At 38.3% G+C, this 22,827-nt stretch overlaps 2 protein-coding genes across 2 annotated transcripts; both read right to left on the bottom strand.

The window, feature by feature from the left end:
• Positions 1-1,563: 1,563 nt before the first annotated feature.
• Positions 1,564-8,724, bottom strand: polr2c (polymerase (RNA) II (DNA directed) polypeptide C). The gene is made up of 9 exons (XM_034177148.1): positions 8,552-8,724; positions 4,643-4,692; positions 4,461-4,529; positions 4,318-4,370; positions 2,972-3,100; positions 2,810-2,861; positions 1,978-2,155; positions 1,820-1,894; positions 1,564-1,718 (listed from the first exon to the last, which is right to left on the bottom strand). Exons 1-9 carry the CDS (start codon positions 8,635-8,637, stop codon positions 1,574-1,576), a joined length of 837 nt encoding a protein of 278 aa, XP_034033039.1. The 5' UTR covers positions 8,638-8,724; the 3' UTR covers positions 1,564-1,573.
• A 5,145-nt stretch (positions 8,725-13,869) lies between these two features.
• On the bottom strand, positions 13,870-22,702 carry zgc:101566 (uncharacterized protein LOC449823 homolog). Its single transcript, XM_034177141.1, has 3 exons — positions 22,589-22,702; positions 20,210-20,339; positions 13,870-14,535 (listed from the first exon to the last, which is right to left on the bottom strand). The coding sequence occupies exons 1-3, from the start codon at positions 22,658-22,660 to the stop codon at positions 14,255-14,257; spliced, it is 483 nt and encodes a 160-aa protein (XP_034033032.1). The 5' UTR covers positions 22,661-22,702; the 3' UTR covers positions 13,870-14,254.
• Between the last annotated feature and the right edge of the window lie 125 nt (positions 22,703-22,827).

Genomic DNA, 22,827 nt, shown 5'->3' with positions numbered 1-22,827 from the left:
GGATTTAATACTGGATTCTTAAAAAACAATATTTGAAGCAGGCAATCTTTAACATTTTTGTTGTGAAGACATCAAAATTAAAGTATTGGTTATAAACAATCACTGAGTTTTACTGTTCCTTACAGTCACAGCTGGTTTCAGGTGTTTGACACTTTATATCAGAATGATGTCGGAATTTGTACTGAGAGAATTTTCTAAATGCAGACTGATATTTAACAATGATACACCACAGTATTACTCTCTAGCTTTACAATTACTGAGAAGTTGTGTTATTGGTTCAAGTACCGCAGCTACAGTGCTGTGAAAAAGTGTTTGCCCCCTTGACTCTTTACATGTTAGATTTTTATTAGGACATCAAAAAACAAAACACCTTGTATATTAGAATTTCCAAAATCATTTTCTTTAAACTCTCAGTGAAAGTAAATCTCTACAGTTTGATATAAATTAATTAAAAATCTAAAAGCCAAAATGATAGTGTGAATAAGTAAGTGCCCCCTTTAGTATAGCACATGTAAACCATCACTTTTATATACAGTTTTCTTCAGACAAGTTAGGGGATGGATACGTGAATGTTCCCAAGACACTGACTATGTCTTGGACATTATTTACATGAATTATTAAGAAATACAAACAGTATAGCACTCTGGTAAATCTGTGTGGAGTAGATAGTTCTCAAATTGACTGTATAAGAAGGTGAGGAGTGAGGAAAGCCAACACACCAGGACAACCTTGAAGTTATAGATTTCTGTGGCTGTGATTGAAGAGATTATGCAAAGTGCAAGTTTTGAGTGTTGCATCACCAGTTAGACAGCTTCATGATGAAGTGATATAGAGGTTTCTATAAAAAAAAAAAAAAAACTTGAAAGTTCAGCTACAGTTTGCCAGAAGGCACTTTGGAGATTCAAGCATAGATTTGTTTTGTTGAAAGAAAATTATTCTCTGTGCAACTCCACTATGAAGGCAGGAGTGGTGATAGAAAATGCAAAACTTGCACTATGCACAATCTCTTCAATCACAGCCACAGAAGTCTATAACTTCTTCAGGGTTGTCTTGGTGTCTTTCCTCACTCTTCACCTTCTTATACAGTCACTCAGTTTTTGAGAACTATCCACTCCACACAGATTTACCATAGAGTGCTATACTGTTTGTATTTCTTCATAATTCATGCAAATAATGTCCAAGACATAGTCAGTGTCTTGGGAATGTTCATGTATCCATCCCGACTTGTCCGAAGAAAACTGTATATAAAAGTGATGGTTTACATGTACTATACTAAAGGGGACACTTACTTATTCACACCATCATTTTGGCTTTTAGATTTTTAATTTGTATCAAACTGTAGAGATTTACTTTCACTGTGAGTTTAAAGGGCATGATTTTGGAAATTCTAATATACAAGGCCAGAATTTTTGTTTTGTTTTTTGATGTCCTAATAAAAATCTAACATGTAAAGGGTCAAGGGGGCAAACACTTTTTCACAGCACTGTATAACAACATACAAGTCCAAGACCAGATGCTACATTGGTGGGTGTGAGCCGTAGTCCTAACAGAGCCATGTTGCCAGGTCCTGGTCTCAGTTTATCGTTAGCACATCGGTTTGGATCTCATGACTCAGTTGAGTCTGCAGGTCGCTCAGTTTTTTCTTGAGGACAGCCAGAGCAGACATGACGATGGTTTCTGGTCGCAGAGAGCCACAGGACTCCACATTATAGTAGAACCTTTCGGTGGTGGGTTGGGGAGAAAAACAAAACAGTTGAACCACATAGTACTGCTGTCGTGTGACAAGACATCTTAAAAAAAAAAAAAAAAAAGTTGACACCTTTCTGGTTTTCCATTTGGGTCATAAGGAGCCTGGAACTCTTCTTCTTCAATCTCAGAGTATTCACTCTTTGGCCTTAAAAATTGGAATAACATTCAGAAGAGAAACATTTACATTTTCAACATTCATCCTGTGTTCATAAGCGACATTGAACGCACCACTCCTCAGGGCGCGGGTAGACCGTGTGCCTCAATGCGTTGTCTGGGTCATATTCGAAAGCCACTCCTGCTGTTGGGTTCCACTTGGCGTGCTCCTTTCCAAAACCCTTCTTGGCGTAAGCTTTGAGCCGTAGTTCTTGACCCTTTCGAAGTTTCACTAGTAAGATGTCTCTGTGTTCTGGTGACATGATGGTGAGCGTGAGAAGAAATGTGTACATACTGGGCATGTTTACATACACCACCGGGAGTGCCTCTAAACAGCATGAAGATTCCAGGAAGTGATGGGATTACTTTTAAAAGTTTCTGAATGACTAATAGTCACAATTCAGAGTTTATTGGGAACCTTTGACTATATTTAAACGCACTCCTGTAGAAACAAGAAAGCATTAGGCCAAAGGTGCTGGAGATCCAAAGGGCAGGTTCCTCCTTAGGAATAATCTGAAAAAGATTCATGGTACCAAGAGCAAATCTACGATCAGTTAAACACAAATATCTTGGAACCATATCGATTTTACAGCACTGAGGAGGGCGGGCCAAAGTAACATCCAGGAATGAAAAACTCATTTCAAAGATCCAACAGAAGCTCAGGAACACAGCTGATGAACGTGTTGGGGGCATCAGACAGAAATGTGGCATTAAACATTTTTAAGAGAGTTCTTTTTGTAATGTAGATATATGTAAACTGGTGACCCACTGAAAATCTGACAGTGAAGTAAAAAGTGAAGTAAAATGTAGTTATTCTTATTAGCAACAAATGTGATATTTTTGTATACAGTATAAGTTGCAGGACCACCCAAACTGGTAATTTTATGAGAAACACATTAGTACTGACCTTCCTGTCCAACATAATCATTGGGATCACTGTCTCGACTCCTGGAAGTCACCTGTAACACCGAATGAAAATGTCACTGTTTTTATTTGGGGGTGGGGGGGACTGAAGAAACAGCAGTGTGAAATATGGAGCTGCCAGTCTCCCATCAGCAGGCGGACTCACTGGGATGACTCTGGGGTTGTTCGACATGAGATCACGTGAGGTGACATGACGTGTCTGGTCATCAGTACATCGAACGTCCAAGGTCAGTTCAACAGAACATTCTGGGCAGAAATCATCACAGGTGCAATCCTGCGGAGGGGCGGGGTCAATGATGAGAGCAAGAAAGGAGATTCAACAGCAGCAACCAAAAGTAGAGCAAATGCATGGAAATAATAATAATAATGATGGTGAAACACAAGGACAACTTACAGAAGCAAGATGGAACATCAACCAGGACGAAAAGAAACACTTAACATACATGAAACCGTCATTACATGTCAGCTGAAATACTTCCCACCAGATCATGTCTGTCATTTAGGAAAATGTAAAATTTAAGTTTTCATTATCATCACTCCCACCGCTTTGAAAAATCAAAGAAAACTGGCAAACAAGATCATTTCAAGCTACATGCAAGTTAAAAGCATCAAATATGTTGGGAGAAACAGAAATGGAAGAAGTGTCTGTTTCAGCTATATTGATCTAAAATCTTTTGTCTGATTTATTGCAATTCTGTGCAGAAACATTCTCTCTCTCAATGACAACCACACCTGCTCCTAATCCATCATCAATCCAGCTTGCACTAACCATCCAACAGGTGGCAGACACACCAATGGGACATTACACAGGGAAAGCAAAGTTGTTTTTTTAAATTCACCAGGTATGAAATCATTTATCCTCTTTATGTGACCATTTAATTTAGTGAAACCTTAAATTGAATGTGGATGACGGTAGAGATATTTTTAGGTGATTAGTTATCTATTCGTTTTGGAGAAGACTGGCAGTATGGAAGGGAAAGTTTGTGCTTTTGCTGATAAGAAGCATATCTTCCATTTAGAATTCATTTAAGGCAAATATAACACAGTACAATGGCTACTTTCTTCTGAAATGGGATGAACTGAGTCAGAATGACCAAACAGGACTTTAAAATTTTAAATATGCCTTAAATATGCCACTGACCTAAGTAAAGTTAGTGATCTATCCTGATCAATCTTTGAACAAATTACCCAACTGTCAAATGCCTTCAAGACAAATCCATATCTGACTACCACTCACGTACACGTCTGGAAGCAGAAAAGGACCAGAGACTTAATAACGCACTACCTTTTAGTACCATTTTCTGCTCCAGCATGTGATATTCTAAAACCTCTGTTGGTCACCAGTTTGAATCAAAGTACAAAAATGTAGAAACACCAATAAAACATTACTTTATGGTATAGACACCATGTTTACATCCATCGTCCATGTAAAGACATGACTGAAAACACTTCAATGTTCACTCATTTTCAGCGATTTGAAAATCTACCTACCCTAGAATACTGCATTTTGTCCACAATGTCATCACTGGTAAGCGGGATAAGGCCTGAAAACACAGCAAACACCATGTCTGGACACCTTGTAGTGAGACCTTTACGTTACGAAGTTGTTAAATGCTCATCACAATCATACGTACCAACTCTATGTGCAATAAACTCATCATGCAGTACTGACGAATTGGCATCGATCTGGATCCAGTCGATGGCTGAAAGTGAGGCGATATGAGTAAAAGATTTTACTATGTGTCACGCTTTGAAGACAGGAGCTGACTGGTTCTGAAAAAGCATCACTATTACAGCCATATTAAAGGTTACTTACCTATCGTGGGAACCTCTGACATGAAAACACGGCGCAGTGAGTTTGCAACCCTAAAGAGAAAGACAACATACTTTAAAAGAAAAGACTACAGGTCCTGGTCCTGACCCATTAACGACTCTGGTACAGCTATAACTCTAACATTCCCCGTTTACGTGAATCGATCAAATGCTGCAAGTCGCCATATAGCTGTGTATTGCAGGTACTTTCAGGTCCATTAATATTTGGACAGTGACCTAGATAGCAGCTGTCAGACTGTGGACAAGTCCAATTCAAACCTTCCTTTTAGAGGGTGAGCTTGGGCAAGATGGGGTGGGTGAATGAAAATACTTCCAAGAACTGCCACACATTCTGGAAGGGGACTGCACGCCTCTGGAAATGGCACAAGACTCTAAATTGATGTCTTAGATGCCTAGAGAGTTTGAAAACTACTTTCATTTAAATAGTCTGGGGTTGGGGTTTATTTTCTACAAAATGCACAAAAAAGGTTTCTGACAAAGGATTTGGAGAGTCTGAAATCTTAACAATACTTCTGCTATGGACCAACTTATTATTATTATTAGGTGCAGCCACTTCCAGAATCACACAAAAGCTTTGCAAACTTCTGGGTAGCTTGAGAAATATTTGGTACCACGTAGAGAATTTGACCAATTCTGACATTGTGTGGAACGTGTAGTGCACCTATGCACCCCACAGGACGCGAACCCATGATCTCTGATATGGGAGGCGGACGCTCCAGTCAGCTAAAACCCGTGCTCTGGCGTGGTTAGATTAGGTTAGGAAAGAGGGAGTGGACTATCAGGCCGGATCTCTGGCCAGAGTATTGTTTGGCTGTCGGGGGACTGAGACCTATTGACTAATGTGTAAAGCGACTCCTGGTGGCCTTGATCACACATGCACAACTGAAGGAGCCGAAACAAAATCTGGTACATGATAAGAAGTCCATGTCTGGCTCAAGGCCACTGCTACCGATATGCTACCTTATGCAAACCACAAACTGCTTTTATTACAGCACCCACTGTTATTTAAAGTACCAAATGTCATGCTTCCTAACCCTAAGTTATGAGTTTGAAACTGGTCAAATTCCCAAGCGATAATCACGGCGGTTTGTTATTACTGGATGCTGTAGAAATAGTACCACATCAATAGCCACTTGACAAATGGTAAATCACTGTGAAAACAAGTTTGATTCCTAAAACTTCAAAATAACAATATTCAGCCAGTTAACCAAGCAATTTTTTCAGATGTAAAAAAACAACAACAAAAAAAAAAACAAACAATATCAACAAAACGTCACACTGTAAAACACTTTTTCTTCTACCACTACTATGAGTAATACTGTATGTTCTTACAATGTAGTAATTGAGATTTGGTAGATGAAGGCACAAACCGGAAATGGCACAAAAAAAAAATCTCTCCAGTGGAGAAAAAGCCACAAACCGGACAACATTGTCCAAAAAAACAAACAAACAAAAAAAAAAGCCCTAAAAAGCCACAAACCGATGGTAAACGAAGCCGCAAATCGGAAATGGCACAAAATGATTCGATCCACCGACATCAATAGTCTTTTTGCTTAACAATTCCCCCATCGATCCTACAGAACAGCTGTTGTTTTTGAGGGTGTTTGTCGGGAAAATGATCATTTCTCTACGCTGATTATGGACTAAGGATGGGTATCAAGAACCGATTCCTTTCGGTATCGTTAAGAAATCGTTAATCCACTGACATCAATAACCTTTTTGCTTAACAATTCCCTTATTACCGGTCCTTCAGAGTGGCTGTTGTTTTTGGGGGTGTTTGTCAGGAAAATGATAATTTCTCTACATTGATTACAGACCCTGCAGCGGGATTCAACTTTTCTGCAGCGCGGCTTTGCTTTGAACCTTGAACTAATCGAAGCAGTGATTCGCAGATCGAAGCAGTGCTTCGACCTACTCCTTCCTTGATTCATTGTTTTATTTCGCTTTATCTTAATTTTCCCCCCGCTAAAACCCTAAAGAGCATATGTCTGTGAGAAATATTTACCTTTTTATGTTAAACCGACCTGTTATGGTCTTCTGAAACAGTTGATAGATGTATTTATAAGTTAGCATGTCTATGGCATTTTCAATGTTAAAGTTAGCATTAAGCTGTTGCAGCTGTCAGCACGTTTGTGTGCATTTGTTTTCTTTATAATAATGGCTCAGCGTGTTGTCGTAAAAGAGTCAAATGTATTACAAATTGTAATATGTTTTAAATTTATTTTTGTTTCTATATTAATAATAATAATAATAATAGCAACAACAACAATATTAATAACTAATAATGCTATACAATACAATTTTAGAGAAAGAGACAAAAAGAACCTGATTAAAAACACAACAGAAAATATAAAACCAACTAATAATGAACATAAATAAATATAGAAATAAATAACTGTTTCCTGTGAACAACTAGTGACTCTTACACCTCCACTTCATCCCTGTTTTATTTAAGTTTAACGACAATTTTTTTGGTCAAACCATATTTTCAATTTGCTTATTTCTTCCGTAATTTCCTCCAGAACTATCTGCCAAGCTAGAAAACTGCTGCATCCTAGTAAAAGCAGAATATTACTGGAATGAATTTGAATAAGTTGTTTTTTTTTTTCTCACCAAAATGGATGCTGCACTTACTGCAGTTTATTGTCTGGAATAGTCCCAGATTGCATTTCAAAGCTTCTAGAATTCAAACAATTTCATGTGGGTGGTGTTGGAGGTTAATTTTGGGTTACAGCTTTTTTTGTTTTTCACCACTTTCATCCCTGAATATGTCAATTGTGAGTCACTTTTGTGAGGATTAAAGTCACTAACTAGGACTCCCGTCTTGTTGTGAGAAAGAAACGAGAATCGTCCTCTGTTCTGTTCACACAGCTCCAAATGCTGCGTGGCTCTCTGCCGAGTCAAGTTAGAATAGCCCAGTCGGAATTAATAAATTCAAAGCGAAACACTGTTTAAATCAAATGACCTCTTTCCAAATGTTGTAATACAAACAAACTGCAATCGATCAAAATGTTTTTTTTTCCTCCCAAAATGAGATGTCCTGCACTGATGTGCAGCAGCCGGCTGAGCTCAGCTCAGAGGTATGAAGACATTCATGCCAAAATGTCTGAAAGGAAATGCTTTTGACAAAAACTACAGATTTTATTTATTTTTATTTATGTCCAGAGATCAAGGATACAGTAACCAATTTCAGATTTATTTACTTTAAGACTCAATAAAATACACAGAAAACCTGTAAAGCCTACTTTTAGTACACAGAAAATTCACAAGAGGTATTGATAAGGGAATCGATAAGGAATCGGATCGATAAGCAGAATCGATAATGGCATCAATATCGATAAAATCTTATCAATACCCATCCCTATTACGGATCCTACAATGGGTCCGTAATCAACCGTTTCTGCTGTGACTGTTCTTGAAGTTTGAACCAACGAAGCAGTGGGTCGGAGCACTGCTTCGTCGATTCATTGCTTCTCTGCTTTTCAGAAGTGGTAAGTCCGCTTCTTAACCCCTCTCAAAGCCATTTAAAAATGTCAATTGTGAGTAACTTTTGTGCGGATTAAAGTCACTAACTGGGACTCTTGTCTTGTTGCAGGCAAGAAATGAGAATCGTCCTCCGTTCCGGTCGCACAGCTTCAAACACTAATCGCCACTTTAAATCAAATGACACCTCTTTCCAAACATTGTAATACAAACAATAAACTACAATTGACTAAAACATGTTTTTCCTCCCAAAATGAGACGTCCTGCGTTCTTTATGAATTACACTGATGTTGTCTGCGACATATACATATTACATCATTCATAGTAAACAATGTTGAACCGTTTGAGAACAGCAGCTCTCCTGTCTTCGAATGAAAATACTTATTATTCAAATTATTTCTATACTTACGCCAAATCCGTGTTCTCAATGACAAACTTGACATTTTCGTCTGTTAACTCTGTTATTTTGACCGTCGGCTGGTTAGCATACGGCATGACTGTGATGAAAGAAAGTTAGCCTTTAAAAGCTAACGTTGTGGAAACGCTCAGCTTCCACCGCCGCAACTTACCCTTAGTAACAGTGTTGTGCCTGTGATTGGCCAGAACCTGAAATTACGACCAGCCATTGGTTACACTGTGATGTAAAGGCGGGACTTTCAATTTAATATCCGGGTCACAAGTCCTTCAAAACAAAAGCGTAGGGATGGATGGTAAAGCAAAAATGTGGATGAGTGGGTGAATGAGTGAGTAGCGCATGTAAGCAGCAGTGCTGTCTACGCTTGACGTCATTGATGATGTGCTACTCACCGTAATTTACGGTGTTAACCATTGACAGTAATGAAGAGTTTTGTCATTTGGAGGTATTTCAAAACGGGCATGTATAAAATAAGAATAATGCCCAGATGGCGGTACAGGTCGAAGACTGGTACATTTGTCTAGATTACAAATATGAAGTTTGTGGTCATATCTGGCGCTGTCTTGTGGTGGGAATTCATTTATGATGCTGATATGATATCCTGCTGCTGCTGTTTGTGCTGTGTTGTTCACTGATCTGTATATAACACTGGATCGCTCATTGGCCAGTATTTTTGAAGCAAATCAGCCTCCATATTACCACTCGCATGTACCGCTCCTGAACGATCTTTTCTATCCATCTTTAACCAGGCGCACGCAGTTTTATTCTTTGTGATTTTGCCAAAAAAAATCTCCAGTTTCAAAGGCTGTGGATGAACCTGTGAGTATGATTGAAATGGAAAGTAATCAACAATAATTTGAAGAGTTCTATCCATCATATAGGCATAGATAATAACAATAATAATAAGTGGTTTGTGTGTAGCCATATGTTGAGTTTTGTGTTGGGGGAACTATTTTAAGATAAGACTTTATTGATCTCACAGAGGAGAAATTCACAGGTTACGTCAGCTCTTAAGAAACACACGCGAGTAGAGGAAAATGTGCATCAAACAGCGTGTGCAACGATAAGCAATAATACTTGTAACAATACAATAAAATAAGAAAATTAGGTAGAAATAGTATATATATATATACTATTTATTGTGGGCAGTCTAAGGCACACCTGTGCACTAATCATGGTGTCTAATCAGCATCTTGATATGGCACACCTGTGAGGTGGGATGGATTATCTCAGCAAAGGAGAAGTGCTCACTATCACAGATTTAGACTGGTTTGTGAACAATATTTGAGGGAAATGGTGATATTGTGTATGTGGAAAAAGTTTTAGATCTTTGAGTTCATCTCATACAAAATGGGAGCAAAACCAAAAGTGTTGCGTTTATATTTTTGTTGAGTGTATATACAGATCAGTGTGTGCTGTTAGTACCTCACAATGGCTGTCAGCCCCCTGGTGGCTGAAGCAGAAACTACCAAAAATTCAACAATACAATTAAGACATTACCCCATAACTAATCAAATTAACATAACAATGAACTGCTTAGATGGTGATTACAATTTTGATGCACTGATTATTCTAAAAAGGTGTCATCACGGCATGTTATGGTGAATTTTTATTTCATAATTCTGTTAAAACAAAATCAATAACTGAGTTTACAAATAACACTTTTATTTGATTTTATTGAATACAGCAGTAAAAGATGAAAGTAAAATAAACTGAAACAGTGATACAATAAATCAGCCAAATTCAACAAAGACAGGGCTAGCCTCTAAAAAAAATAAAAATAAATAAATAAAAAGGCTGAAGTTACAACATTGTTTAATAAGGTGTTTCTGTTTACACAGATGTAAATATTTAGCTCTCAGTGATCAATGCAGGTGAGAAGTGTTCACTTCAGTTAATATGAAACTTGCTGTAATTAAAATCAAATTAACTAAAATTTATTAAGGTTCTGTTGTGGCCAAAGAATCCACAACATTTTCTCATTTAATTTAAACGACATACTAAATTCCATATTGAACAAAAGCAGAAATTGGGGTAAAATAAATAAAAATACTAATATACTGATAACTACAGTAAAATAGGTGTGGAAAGTTTTTACCAATTTTATTACAAAAAATGGAAGTAAAATTTATTAAGTAGAATTTTTATAAGACAGCAGAATTTTTATAGAAGAGGGATAAAATCTATGAAATAATTTAAGTGTACATCTTCACTAGATTATTTTAAATCTAACTGAATAATTGGTTCTGATGTTTTTTAAATGGCTTCTCTTAAGTTTCTTCTCTTCTTATTCTGTTTTAATGTGTCTGTCAAGCACTTTGAGTCACCTTGTTGTTGAATTATGCTACACAAATAAATTTATCTTGCCATTGGTTAAATATACGTTGGATGCAAAATTTTTACCAATTGAGAATATAGTTAATTTTTTAGAAATGTATTTGCTAACAAAGGTTCCATAAATAGTGCAAATTTAAAAATCGCTATATAACAAAGAGGAGGTCTTACTTTCCAAATCATCTCACACTTGTCTTCAACTGAAACATTTAGTGATTGTACATTTATTTATGCCAAACTAGTTCAGCAGAAAGAATGTCTTCCAGAGAATTTTTGTTCCAGAAAAAAAAATTAATCATTATTTAGTGTCAGGGATAAAAATGGCTTTGCAAAAGCACATTCAGATTAAGATGATCTTATTGTAGAGATTTCGTTTTAAAATGCTTCTGGGAAATGAGGCTCTGGCTTATTTATCATTATTTTATGACGTATTTATTGGTACTAATTTGGTCTTTGAATAAATTAGGACAGGCAGAGACAGACATAAATTATAAATGTGTTTGTAATTTATACTTTGTAACATTTTACACAAAAAGTGCTTAATGTTTGCAAGCATAAAAATGATTATTTAAAGAAATGTTTATTCAAACTTTCCACCATCTACTTTGCTCATACAACATGCCAAACAACCAGAACATATTCTGGGCTACAATAAAAGCAATATTCAGAGGGGCCAATAATCATTTATACATTGTACTGCTTTGTTAACATTCCTATATTTATAGAAAGCAGATTTCAGTGTGGAGGGAATTAATGGTGCTGAACATCCCCTGAAACAGGCCCTCAGTCGTTTATTGCTTTCATCTGGCAAATTATTGCCAGTTAATGTGCAGTTTCAATAATTTCACTGCTGCCAACCTAAAGTTACGACGGAAAAGCACACTGCCATTTCATCAAATGCCAGCATTATGTATCTTTGCTCACACTATGAGACATTTCACAAATAATCTATAACTGCATACGTGGTTCTGACAAAATAAACTTTGAGTTCTCAACCACAGTGCACCTAAAAGACATTCTCAGTTTACAGACAGAAAACAAAATTCAAATAAATAGCAAAATATCACATCTGAACATGCAGTAAAAGTTGGAGAAATGAAGAAATGACACTATAAATATACAGCATACATATTGGAAAAATAACCATCAGTTTCCAGGGGCCAAATGTAACAGTCCAAAACGCAACAGAGGTACAACAGAACAAAGAAATGAGAGAGAACATTTTAAGATTTTCCATGAAGTCAGCCTCAAACACCAGCATGATTATCAAAAACATTTTTCTGCTGGACACCAAGTAGTTTCAGCCCCAGTCGGCACTGAATGTGATTATCTGAGTGCTGCGTGCAGAGAGCAGCTCAAACAGTAGTGTTTACTGCAGGAGACCGTTTCAACGAGGTCACCCTGATGCAAAAAGCCAACAAGATAATGAGAAACGTCACCTAAAACCAAATCAGGAACACTTATGAGTAAATAATGAACACGCTGCAAAAAAGAAAAACTCAGCTTCCTGTGATTATTTGTTTTTTTTTTTGTCAAATGTTAATTGTGGAAATGTCATATAGCAAAATAGTGGACTTGTAGAAGTCATTATTGTCCTATATGACAACAACTCCTCATGCATTTAAGCAGAGTTACAGTTATTTCATTGTCATTTCATGAAAAAAAAAAAAAAAAATTAAAACTGGAGTGCAGTGGAAAGTCTGAAGCAGGATCTCTAAACCCAAAAGGACCTCATCTTGAACTTAAAGGATAAATTCACTTTTTTTCCTTTTAAATACAACCTTAGTCATATTAATTCAGCAGTCAGTGATCACCTTTGACAACTGGGTCATATCAGGAAAAACACCCTTATTCCACAAAGTGCTGAAAAGGAAACACACTCCTTGTCAATATGCTAGTTTGAGTTAAACAAAACGACAAATGCTAATGTCTAAGGCCAGTGTAGGGTTGTTGTAAACTGCTATATTAGATGAAAAAGATTACACAAGGCTGGTCACATTTCTTCAGTTATCACTGTGCCACTAACTTGCACACTTACAAAACAGGTTGCTAATGATAATTTGTTGCCATTTTGAGTGTACGGTAGATTTTTGTATGTATACAAACGACTGTCCTGTTCACTAAAATGCGCGGTGGATTGACTTGAAACAGTTTAGGATGTCGAATAGGTTTGGGGTCACTTTATAGTGGGGACCTGCATCGATATACGTGCAAGTTATATTGTAACGTTTGAACCCTGGAAGTAGGTTTGCTGAGTGACAGGGCATCATTGAGGTACGCCTGCACCGAGGTCAGCGATGGGAACGCACCAACTGATCGATCTGGCATCAATACAATCACAGACTTAGTCTCTGGGACTCTGATCTGCACCTTGTTATCTATTGAGCTTTTCTGTCAATGCTAACAGGATAACAATGTGCTTTTGCTTTGTCTTGTTAGTATGAGCTCAGCAGATGGTCACCTCACTGAGTATGGTCTGTTTGAGGTTTCTTCCCATAATCCAAAAACCACAGAGGCAGTTTTCCTTTACCACCCTCGGCAATGTGCTTACTCATGAGGTGGGTACGGTCTCGATCTTACTCATGTATAGAGATTTGAAATAGCACATTATCATTTATTGCTGTATAAATTGAACTGAAAACAGTATTTTAATATGACTAAGGTTGTAAACAATTGAACCTATCCTTTAATATTCCCTCACACAGTCTTAGAAATGAATGTTAATTAGAATCTTTAACTGGCACAACGGACATTGGAGTCGACATCCACACTGTCAAAAAAAAAAAATGTTTACAGTGAAACCTCATCTTAAACATTTAACAGACAGGATTGGCGCTCTTTTTCAGAGCGTCAGTCATTCGGGATTCCTGTGAAACCATTCTGAACCCGCAGAGACCTAATCCATTCCTGTACCATCTGATCTCCCAACTGGACTCAAAACTCCCACTTCCTCATCACACTGTAAAGATGGTTTTTAGGGATGGTGTTTTTAAGAGTAGCCGTTGGATCCTGTTGAGTTTTTGTGCATTTAGCCATGCAGATAAAGAGGCAGACTGTCCGTCACCAGCTGTTAGCAATGTTTACATTCAATCACATGACTCACACACTGAGTTCTGATTGGGTGGTTCATTTCTGTGCTAAATTATTACCGTTTTGATTTAGGTTTTTTTTTCTGTGGGAATCAACACAGATGCCTGAGACATTCTTATACACCACAGGATGTTTGAATGAAGGTGTGTTAGTTTTTGTTACACCTGTGGTTTTCCAGTAAAGATGATGGACATTGATCTGCATTTTGTATCTTTAAAGCTGCATAACTGAACACACAGTTAGGTTTTGGGGAACCCTAAACACCAGAGTCCTTCAGTCCGCCTTGTCCTTCTTCTTGGGTGTCACTGTACTTGCCACTGCTGAACCCACTGCGCCAACGCCTCCTGTCACCATGGAAACACTCCCTTTGACCAATCCCACGCCTGCTGCGGGTACACTGGTCACAGCTGTCTTGGTGAGCTCAAAACTTTTGCTTCCTACCCACGTGACACCGCCCAGTGTTGCACCAACAACGTTCCGTGTCACGTTGAACAGGCCGCTGCCCATCCTCCACACAACTCCACCCTCTGACTTGGGATGGTCCTTATCTGCGTCTGAGAGGGAGAGACAGACAGACAGAAACTAATGGTTAGCAAATCTCCATCTAAAGAAGGTTTTTATTTATATAAGCTTATATTTGGATAATTGTTCTAATGTAATTAAATTCACATGATCAGTTCAGAACTGCCAGAAATTGAAAATTTAGTATTTTCTGTTTTTACAGTTTCCTGTTATGACAAATAGTGTTAATTTTGGTGAATTTTTATAGGAATTCCACTGAAACCCACCAGTGGGTTGTGGGGTTCAGAGGGTTAATTCCTGAAGGTTTACAAAAGTGCTTAATATAAATGTACCAATTTAGTTTAATTTGACTTTGTAAATAGTACAGCTGCATCTTACAAAATTAGATCATCAAGATTATCTTTAAAAAGTCCAGGATTTGTCTGTGGTGTTGCATGAAAACTAAAATGTCTCAAGCATTTTTGTTTTTACTTTAACTTTGATCATTATAGCCCATGGCTCCAAAAATTTGAATATGGGTATTGCAAAACATTAGAATAGTTTATACAATCAAAAAAAAAAAAAAAAAAGATTTGTGGAACTTCTGAAAAGTATGTGTCCAGCTATATACTCAGTACTTGGTTTGGGCTTGTTTTGCATAAAGTCCTGCATCAGTGCTGTGTGGCATGGAGGCGATCAACAATCTGTATGGGGTATTATTAATGGGGCCAATCATGTACAATAACACCTTGGTCAGCAGTTACTTGCATTTTTTTGGCACTGTGGGCAGGTGCAAAGTGTTGGTGGAAAAAGAAATCAGAATCTCCATAAAGCGTGTCAGCATTTGGAAGCATGAAGTGCTCTAGAATCTCCTGGTAGACAGCTGCATTGAGTTGGACTTGAAACACAGTGGACCAACACAAGCAGACGACATGACACACAAATCATCACTGACTGTGGAAACTTCACACAACTTGGATTCCACTCTTTCTCCAGACTCTGGGATCTTGATTTCCAAATAAAATGCTAAATTTACTTTAATCTGAACTGAGGACTTTGGACCTTTAGTCCCGTTAAGATGCTTCTGGCAATGTCTCGTTTCTCATCAGGAATGGCTTGACATGAGCAATGTGACACTTGTAGCCCATTTCCTGGACATGCCTGTGTGTGGTGCACTGACTCCAGCCTCAGTCCACTACTTGCGAAGCTCCCACAAGTTTTTGAATCAGCTTTGTTTCACAGTCTTAAGGCTGTGGTCATCCCTGTTGCTTATGCAACTTTTCCTACCACACGATTCCCTTCCAGTCAACTTTCTATGAATAAGCTTTGATCCAGCACTTGAGGTCTATTAGAAAAGTATCTGACCTTATTATTTTTTTCAAAAGCCATATGGATTTGAATCACGTGTGATTGCGTCACACAAGCTTGAACCCTCGTGCGCATGCGTGAGTTTTTCCACGCCTGTCGGTTGCGTCATTCGCCTGTGAGCAGGCTTTGAGTGAGGAGTGGTCCGGTTGCGTCATTCGCCTGTGAGCAGGCTTTGAGTGAGGAGTGGTCCACCCCATCGGCGGATTTTCATTGTCAGGAAATGGCGGAATGATTTGGGCTTTTTTTTCCATCAGACTTTTTTCAGAAACTGTTAGAGACTGGCAGCTGGAAACATTAGAAAAATTTATCTGGCTTTTGGTGAAAATTTTACGGGCTTCACAGAGAAAAAGGACTGTTACTACAGCTTTAAGGACGCTCGGCGCGCCGCCATCAAGAGCCACAAACCACCGGATCATTTCTAAACGGATGGCTCTGTGGATCCGAGACCGTCGTGTGCACTTTCTCTGGTTATCACAAGAGCTGGACATCAGCCATTTTCCTGCAGATTTCACTTTTAACAAGAGATTTTGTCATGGAAAGCCGAGCGGAGGCTTCGCGCATCACGACCGATTTGCTGATGGAGCGAGACAAAGGAACACCTCCGTTTTGGTCTCACAGGACGGCTTTGAGATGGCGTTCAGACAGCTGTCGGTGGTTTTACCATCAAGTGATTATCCGAGAAATTGTGGATGTGCCTGGACATGCCAGAACATGTCCCGTGAGGCTTCATCACGGCGTTGCTGTGTGCCATACGGCACCGCAGCAACGCGTGAAGCCTGCACTCCTCTTTCCATGACAAAAACTCCTGTAACAGTGGAATGTGCCGTTCATTTCCAAACTGGACGCTGTGTTTTATCCAGGACGTCGTCTGACTAGCACAGGAATCGTGAAAAGACGTGGACATCAGCACTTTTTCGGCACATTGAGACAGACGTGCGGAGGAATTTCGCGCGTCGCGGCCGTAAATTTTTCACCGAAAGCCAGATAAATTTTTCTAATGGTTTCCAGTTGCCAGTCTCTAACAGTTTCTGAAAAATTCTGATGGAAAAAAAGCCCAAATCATTCTGCCATTTCCTGACAATGAAAATCCGCCGAGGGGGTGGACCACTCCTCACTCAAAGCCTGCTCACAGGCGAATGACGCAACCGACAGGCGTGGAAAAACTCACGCATGCGCACGAGAGTTCAAGCTTGTCTGACGCAATCACACGTGATTCAAATCCATATGGTTTTTGAAAAAAATAATAAGGTCGGATACTTTTCTAATAGACCTCGTACAAACAGCCAGGCCTTTCGGCAATGACCTTCTGTGGCTTACCCTGCTTGTGGAGGGTGTCAGTGGGCATCTTCTGGACATCTGTCAACTCAGCAGTCTTCCCCATAATTGCGGTTGTGTGTACTTAACCAAACAGATTCATGGTATTTATATGACACAAAGTTACACAAACTTGAAATGAAATATTCTAATATTTTGACATATGTATTTTCCATGTTTTTGAGCTATAACGTGTAAATTACCCCATGACCCGATCCCAGATAAGCAGCTGAAGATAAGCATGTAAATAATAATAAGAAAAATAACAATATGCTTGAAAGTGTTTATATGTAATGAGTCTAGAATATATATATATATATATATATATATATATATATATATATATATATATATATATATATATATATATATATATATATATATATATATATATATGTTTCATTTTTTGAGATATCTGACAAAAAAAAAAAAAACACTGAACTTTTTTTCACACTATTCTAATTTCTTTTTAGATGCACCTGTAAGTGCTGGTGTTAACTGATTAATCTCTGGGAGACACAAGGTCTTTGTTTACAAGCTGCCACAGTTAATGGACCTATCAAATGTCTAAAGGACAAAAGAAGCAGGTGAGGTGAAATGCACAGAGAAAAACAAGATGACCAGTGCAACCCTTCTAGGAGCAAGTGAACAAAATGCTAAACCAGACATTTATTTTATGAGGAAATGCAGCTGAAAAACATCAGGGGACTCAACAAAACTAAAAGAAAACAGAGAGATTGAAACCAGAAAAATACAATAATCAAAGCCTGAGTTTTGATGCTACAGAATTGAAAGGTTGTGTCCTAAAGGTTAGAGTAGTGACCCCATGACTGGAATGTCCTCCATACAAACCAACCAAACAAGAAAACAGTGTGGGAGGAGAAAGAACAGGTCTTGTCACACACATAATGAATTAAATAAATATCTGGCATGCTTGTGAATGTAAAGACAAGTGGTCAGAGTTGCAGAAAATTTATATATTTTATATTATAATTGTATTATATGCTCTAGCCCACTCCACAAAGCTGTGACAGGCGACGCAACAGGGAAAAGCTGCACTATGCATTCTCTCTTCAATCACAGCTAAAGAAGCCTATAACTCCTTCAGAGGTGTCTTGGTGGCTTCCCTCACTGGTCTCCTTCTTGTACAGCCACTCAGTTTTTTCAACAGACCAACAAACTTTATTACCCACCTCAGTGGAAATTTGTCTCTTGGCTTCTCATAGATATGTACACATAATCCACCATTAAAAACACAAGCTATACAGCATACCTCATTACAATACCCTCAGAAACACTGTTAAAGACATGTGATGTATACACTCACTGGCCACTTTATTAGGTACACCTTGCTAATACTGAATTGGACCAACTTATTTTTTCAGAACTGCCTTAATGCTTCATGGCATAGATTCAATACGTTACTGGAAACATTCCTCAAAGATGTTGGTCCATATTGAGATGATAGTGTCATGCAGTCGCCCACTGAACCAGTCTGCCCATTTTCCTCTGACCTCAACAAGGGCATTTTCATTCAAATAACTGCCGCTCATTGGATATCTTTTTTGCAGACTATTCTCTGTAAACCCTACAGATGGTCGTGTGTGAAAATCCCAGTAGATCAGCAGTTTCTGAAATACTCAGACCAGCCTGTCTGACATTAATAACCGTACCATGTTCAAAGTCCCTTAAATCCCCTTTCTGATGCACAGTTTGAACTTCAGCAAGTCGTCTTCACCATGTCTAGATGCCTAAATGCTGCCATGTGATTGGCTGATTAGATATTTGTGCTAGCCAATAGGGTATCGCAGTCTTGTTTGAACCCTGCGTGATATTGCGGGATTTTACCACTTATGGGGACCTGCACTCCGTTGTGCAATATATACACAGCATAACTTCACACAGATAAATGGTGTACGGTTTTGTTTTCGACTGCAATCACTGAAGCAGTCGCAAAAAGTATTTATTTTTTTTAATTTTTGTCGGTTCCCAGTGGAGAAGAGAAGACGAAGCAGATGGGACACATAGTGTTGGTACGTTTTAGCCTACAGAGCTAACCAGAGTAGCTGTGTTCTCTCGCCTGCAAAACGACCTCAACACATCTGTTCTCCGGGTCATAAACAAACCGCAACACATGTTCACTTTTCACCACATCGTCATGTTTTCTTTGTATTTTCACTTTGTTTGCGTGTAATTTGCCCCCAAAACATTGAAAATGCAGTGGTTTATACCCCGGAAGTAGAGAAATTATGTCACGTGTCACATTTGACCTCTTTAGCGCACGCCCTCAAACAAGACTGCGGCGCCTAATTGTACAGGTGTACCTAATAAAGTGGCTGGTGAATGAACACCATGCATGTACAAACACACAACATGCAAGTACAAACACACAGCAGCATATGGGTGTAAATTATAATCAGAGGAAAAACAACAGCCAAAACCAGACAGATTTACCACACAGTACTATACTGTTTATATTTATTAAGACATATCTTGGAAAAATTCATGTGTCCATCCCCTGACTTCTTTTAAGAAAACTGGCTATAAAAGCAATAATTTGATTCTTATATTTAGAATTAGAATAGAAAGAATAGAAAGCCTTTATTGTCATTATACACAGCAAACACAGTCTGCATAGTACAACGAGATTCGGGGGGCTGCTCCTTAAAAAATGCACGCAGTGCAATACCAGACAATATAACATGAATAAACAACAATATCACATAAGGAAACACGTGAAGTCCTTTGCTGAAAAGTAAAATTGTGTAACATGTGGACAGTGTAAACAGTGTAGCAATTGAGAGAGTGCAAAAGGAAATGTAAAACTGTATGACAACTATAGGCGATATAATAAACAATGGAACAACTGAAAAATGTGCAAAAGTCCTGTGCTACAAACGAGATAGATATGGTGCGACTCAGTACCTAATATACAAATTGTGTTTGTCTGTCCAATTACTCATGGAGGAACTGTGCATAAAATGGCTGTAACTCTTTAACAGTTATTGTAATATTTTGTTTCAGCAAAACTGCATGAATTCTTACCAGATGGAGGTTCTTCCTGGAGGTAAGATGGCTCCTCCTCCTTGTTTTCTTCATCACAGCTGTGATAAGTGTTGGAGTCAGTGAGACTTGAGCCGTTCTCCTCCTGTACATCATGCTCTGATGTGAGCACCTGAAAACAACACATCACACTGGTAAGAACCCTATATTTAGAAGGTAATTCCACTGCGTTTTTCTTTCACCACAAATAACACATAATCAGTTATTTCAAAAGCGGAAGAAAGTGCACTTTCATACAGTTTATGTTGCAATAAATTTTACCCCCACCAAAGATGTAATAAAATCACCTGCGTTTATTTATTTATTTGACTGTCTGTTAGCAGGATTATGTCAAAACTACTGCACAGATTTTGATTAAATTTGCACCACAGATATATATTAGGGCATGGAAGACTACACTGAATTTTGGAAGTGATCTGGATCCAGATTCTGGCTCAGGATCTCACTTTATAGGGTTTTAAGGATTACACCAAAACTACTTCATGGATTCTCATCAAATCTGCACCACAGATAGATATTAGGGCATGGAAGACTATACTGAATTTTGGAGGTGATCTTGATCACGTTTTACAGGCGTCAGAAATCTCAGATTTCTGTTGTAAATTTTGTCTAAATTTTTTTATGGCTCGTCAGCCACCGAAGTGATTTGTAGAATTACTTTGGATCCTTTGAGTAAACAATGGAAAACTCAACTGAACATTGTGAGATTAGTTGTAATTGCACTGGCTGTAACAAATTATTAATTTCCTTGTAAATTAGTCTGTTGGTCAGTTCAGTAAATTAATTAGTCAACAATGGCTGAAAAATATTTTGAGAAACACCAATTTATGTCCACACAGATGCTCCTTTTCTTTAACAAAAATATATTCACATTATACTTTATAACAATAATAATGAGCAAAGCACCGCAAAGCTCGCTCTATGGTAGATGAAGGCACAAACCGGAAATGGCAAAAAAATTCAGTCCCAGTGGAGAAAAAGCCACAAACCGGAAATGGCACACGGCTCCACTTTGAAGTTTGAACCAATGAAGCAGTGCCCCGACCCGCAGCTTCGTTGGTTCTCTGCTTCGCTGCTTTCCAGAAGTGACAAGTCCGCTTCTTAATCCCTCTCAAAGCCATTTAAAGATGTCAATCGTGAGTCACTGTTGTGTGAATTAAAGTCACTAACTGGGACTCTTGTCTTGTTGCAGGCAAGAAACAAGAATCGTCCTCTGTTCCGTTTGCACAGCTCCAAACACTGCGCCGCTCTCTGCTGAGTCAAGTTAGAGTCCAGTCGGAATTAATAACTTCAAAGCGAATCACCGTTTTAAAACAAATGACACCTTTCCAAACGCTGTAATAAAAACAATAAACTACAATCAACAAACTTTTTTTTCCTGCCAAAATGAGATGTCCTGCATTCTTTATGAATTACACTGATGCTGACGTGCAGCCGGCAGAGCTCAGTTCAGAGGTATGGAGTGACATTCATGCCATTAATGTCTGAAAGGAAATGCTTTTGACAAAAACTAAGATTTTGTTTATTTCTATTTATGTCCAGAGATCAAGGCTCAACCATGGAGATTTTATTTAAGTCCAGAGATCAATTAGGAACCACCATGTAGAGTTTGTTTATGTCCAGAGATCAGGGATACAGTGACCAATTTCATATTTATTACTCACTTTAAGACTCAATAAAATGTTGTTGACATAAAAAACCTGTAAAGCCTACTTTTAGTACACAGAAAATTCACAAGAGGTATTGATAAGCAAATTGAATCGATAAGCAGAATCAATAGATAAAAGTCTATCAATACCCATACCTAGATCTAAATGACAGGGTGAGATGCTGAAGAGCCTCGCTCGTTCATGTCCGCGACATATACATATTACTAAGAATAATTTAGTTAATTATACCACTTTCAAAGAATACAATGAGCTTCACAAAAACAATACAAGACAATAAACATGAAACAGTAAAAACAAAGCAATAAATATTGGATAAATAAAATAAAAAATATTACATACGCAAAAATAAAAATTAAATTAATAAGGAAAAAAACAAACATGGATTTAATTCCCATATTTGAGAGGCTGGTAAATGTCCCACAGTTGAGATCTGATAATCATCTGATGAATCGACTAATTGCTAATCTGCTAAAGTCAAATGAAAGTTACATGTTGCACTTTGGAAACGGATCAAAGTGAAGCTCGGACCGTCTGTTTGTGGACTTCTGTCTCCGTCATATTTGTACACAAGTAGAACAACTGCTTCACAAGAGGCACTTCTTTTCACACACAACAGCCTGCTGAACGTTTCATACTTCAAACCTCAGCGTGTGGCCTCACTATTAGGGAACAAAGTGCTCCTCTGCCTCACCTTCATCGTGTCGTAGCTGCTCTCTGCCGAGGATTTTTCTCGATCCTCTTTCCACTCTTTTGTTGTCAACATGAAGCCGGAAGTGACGTCGAGCTAATTGCTGTTTGGTGGTGGAGGAGGCGGTGCCTGTAGTGACGGAAGGCGACCACACGGTGTCAGCAGAGACTCACTGCCTGCGTTGTACAGTATTTATTGTGAGCATGTTCGAAGCTATTAATTGCATATACGGTAAACGTGAT

This window comes from Thalassophryne amazonica, chromosome 8 (assembly GCF_902500255.1).
Source record: "Thalassophryne amazonica chromosome 8, fThaAma1.1, whole genome shotgun sequence".
NCBI classification, from domain to species: domain Eukaryota; kingdom Metazoa; phylum Chordata; class Actinopteri; order Batrachoidiformes; family Batrachoididae; genus Thalassophryne; species Thalassophryne amazonica.
The sequence above is the reverse complement of the archived record's forward strand: the minus strand, read 5'-3'. Positions and strand labels throughout refer to the sequence as shown.

Coding starts and splice junctions, on each gene's coding strand:
- polr2c (XM_034177148.1), bottom strand. CDS start 8,637: ATGCCGTATGCTAACCAGCCGACGGTCAAAATAACAGAGTTAACAGAC. Junction 3,101..4,317: donor ACAAAATGCAGTATTCTAGG/GTAGGTAGATTT, acceptor GCCCCTCCGCAG/GATTGCACCTGTGATGATTT. Junction 2,862..2,971: donor ACAACCCCAGAGTCATCCCA/GTGAGTCCGCCT, acceptor TCGGTGTTACAG/GTGACTTCCAGGAGTCGAGA.
- zgc:101566 (XM_034177141.1), bottom strand. CDS start 22,660: ATGTTGACAACAAAAGAGTGGAAAGAGGATCGAGAAAAATCCTCGGCA. Junction 20,340..22,588: donor GCAGCTACGACACGATGAAG/GTGAGGCAGAGG, acceptor TGTTGTTTTCAG/GTGCTCACATCAGAGCATGA. Junction 14,536..20,209: donor CCAGGAAGAACCTCCATCTG/GTAAGAATTCAT, acceptor TCTCCCTCTCAG/ACGCAGATAAGGACCATCCC.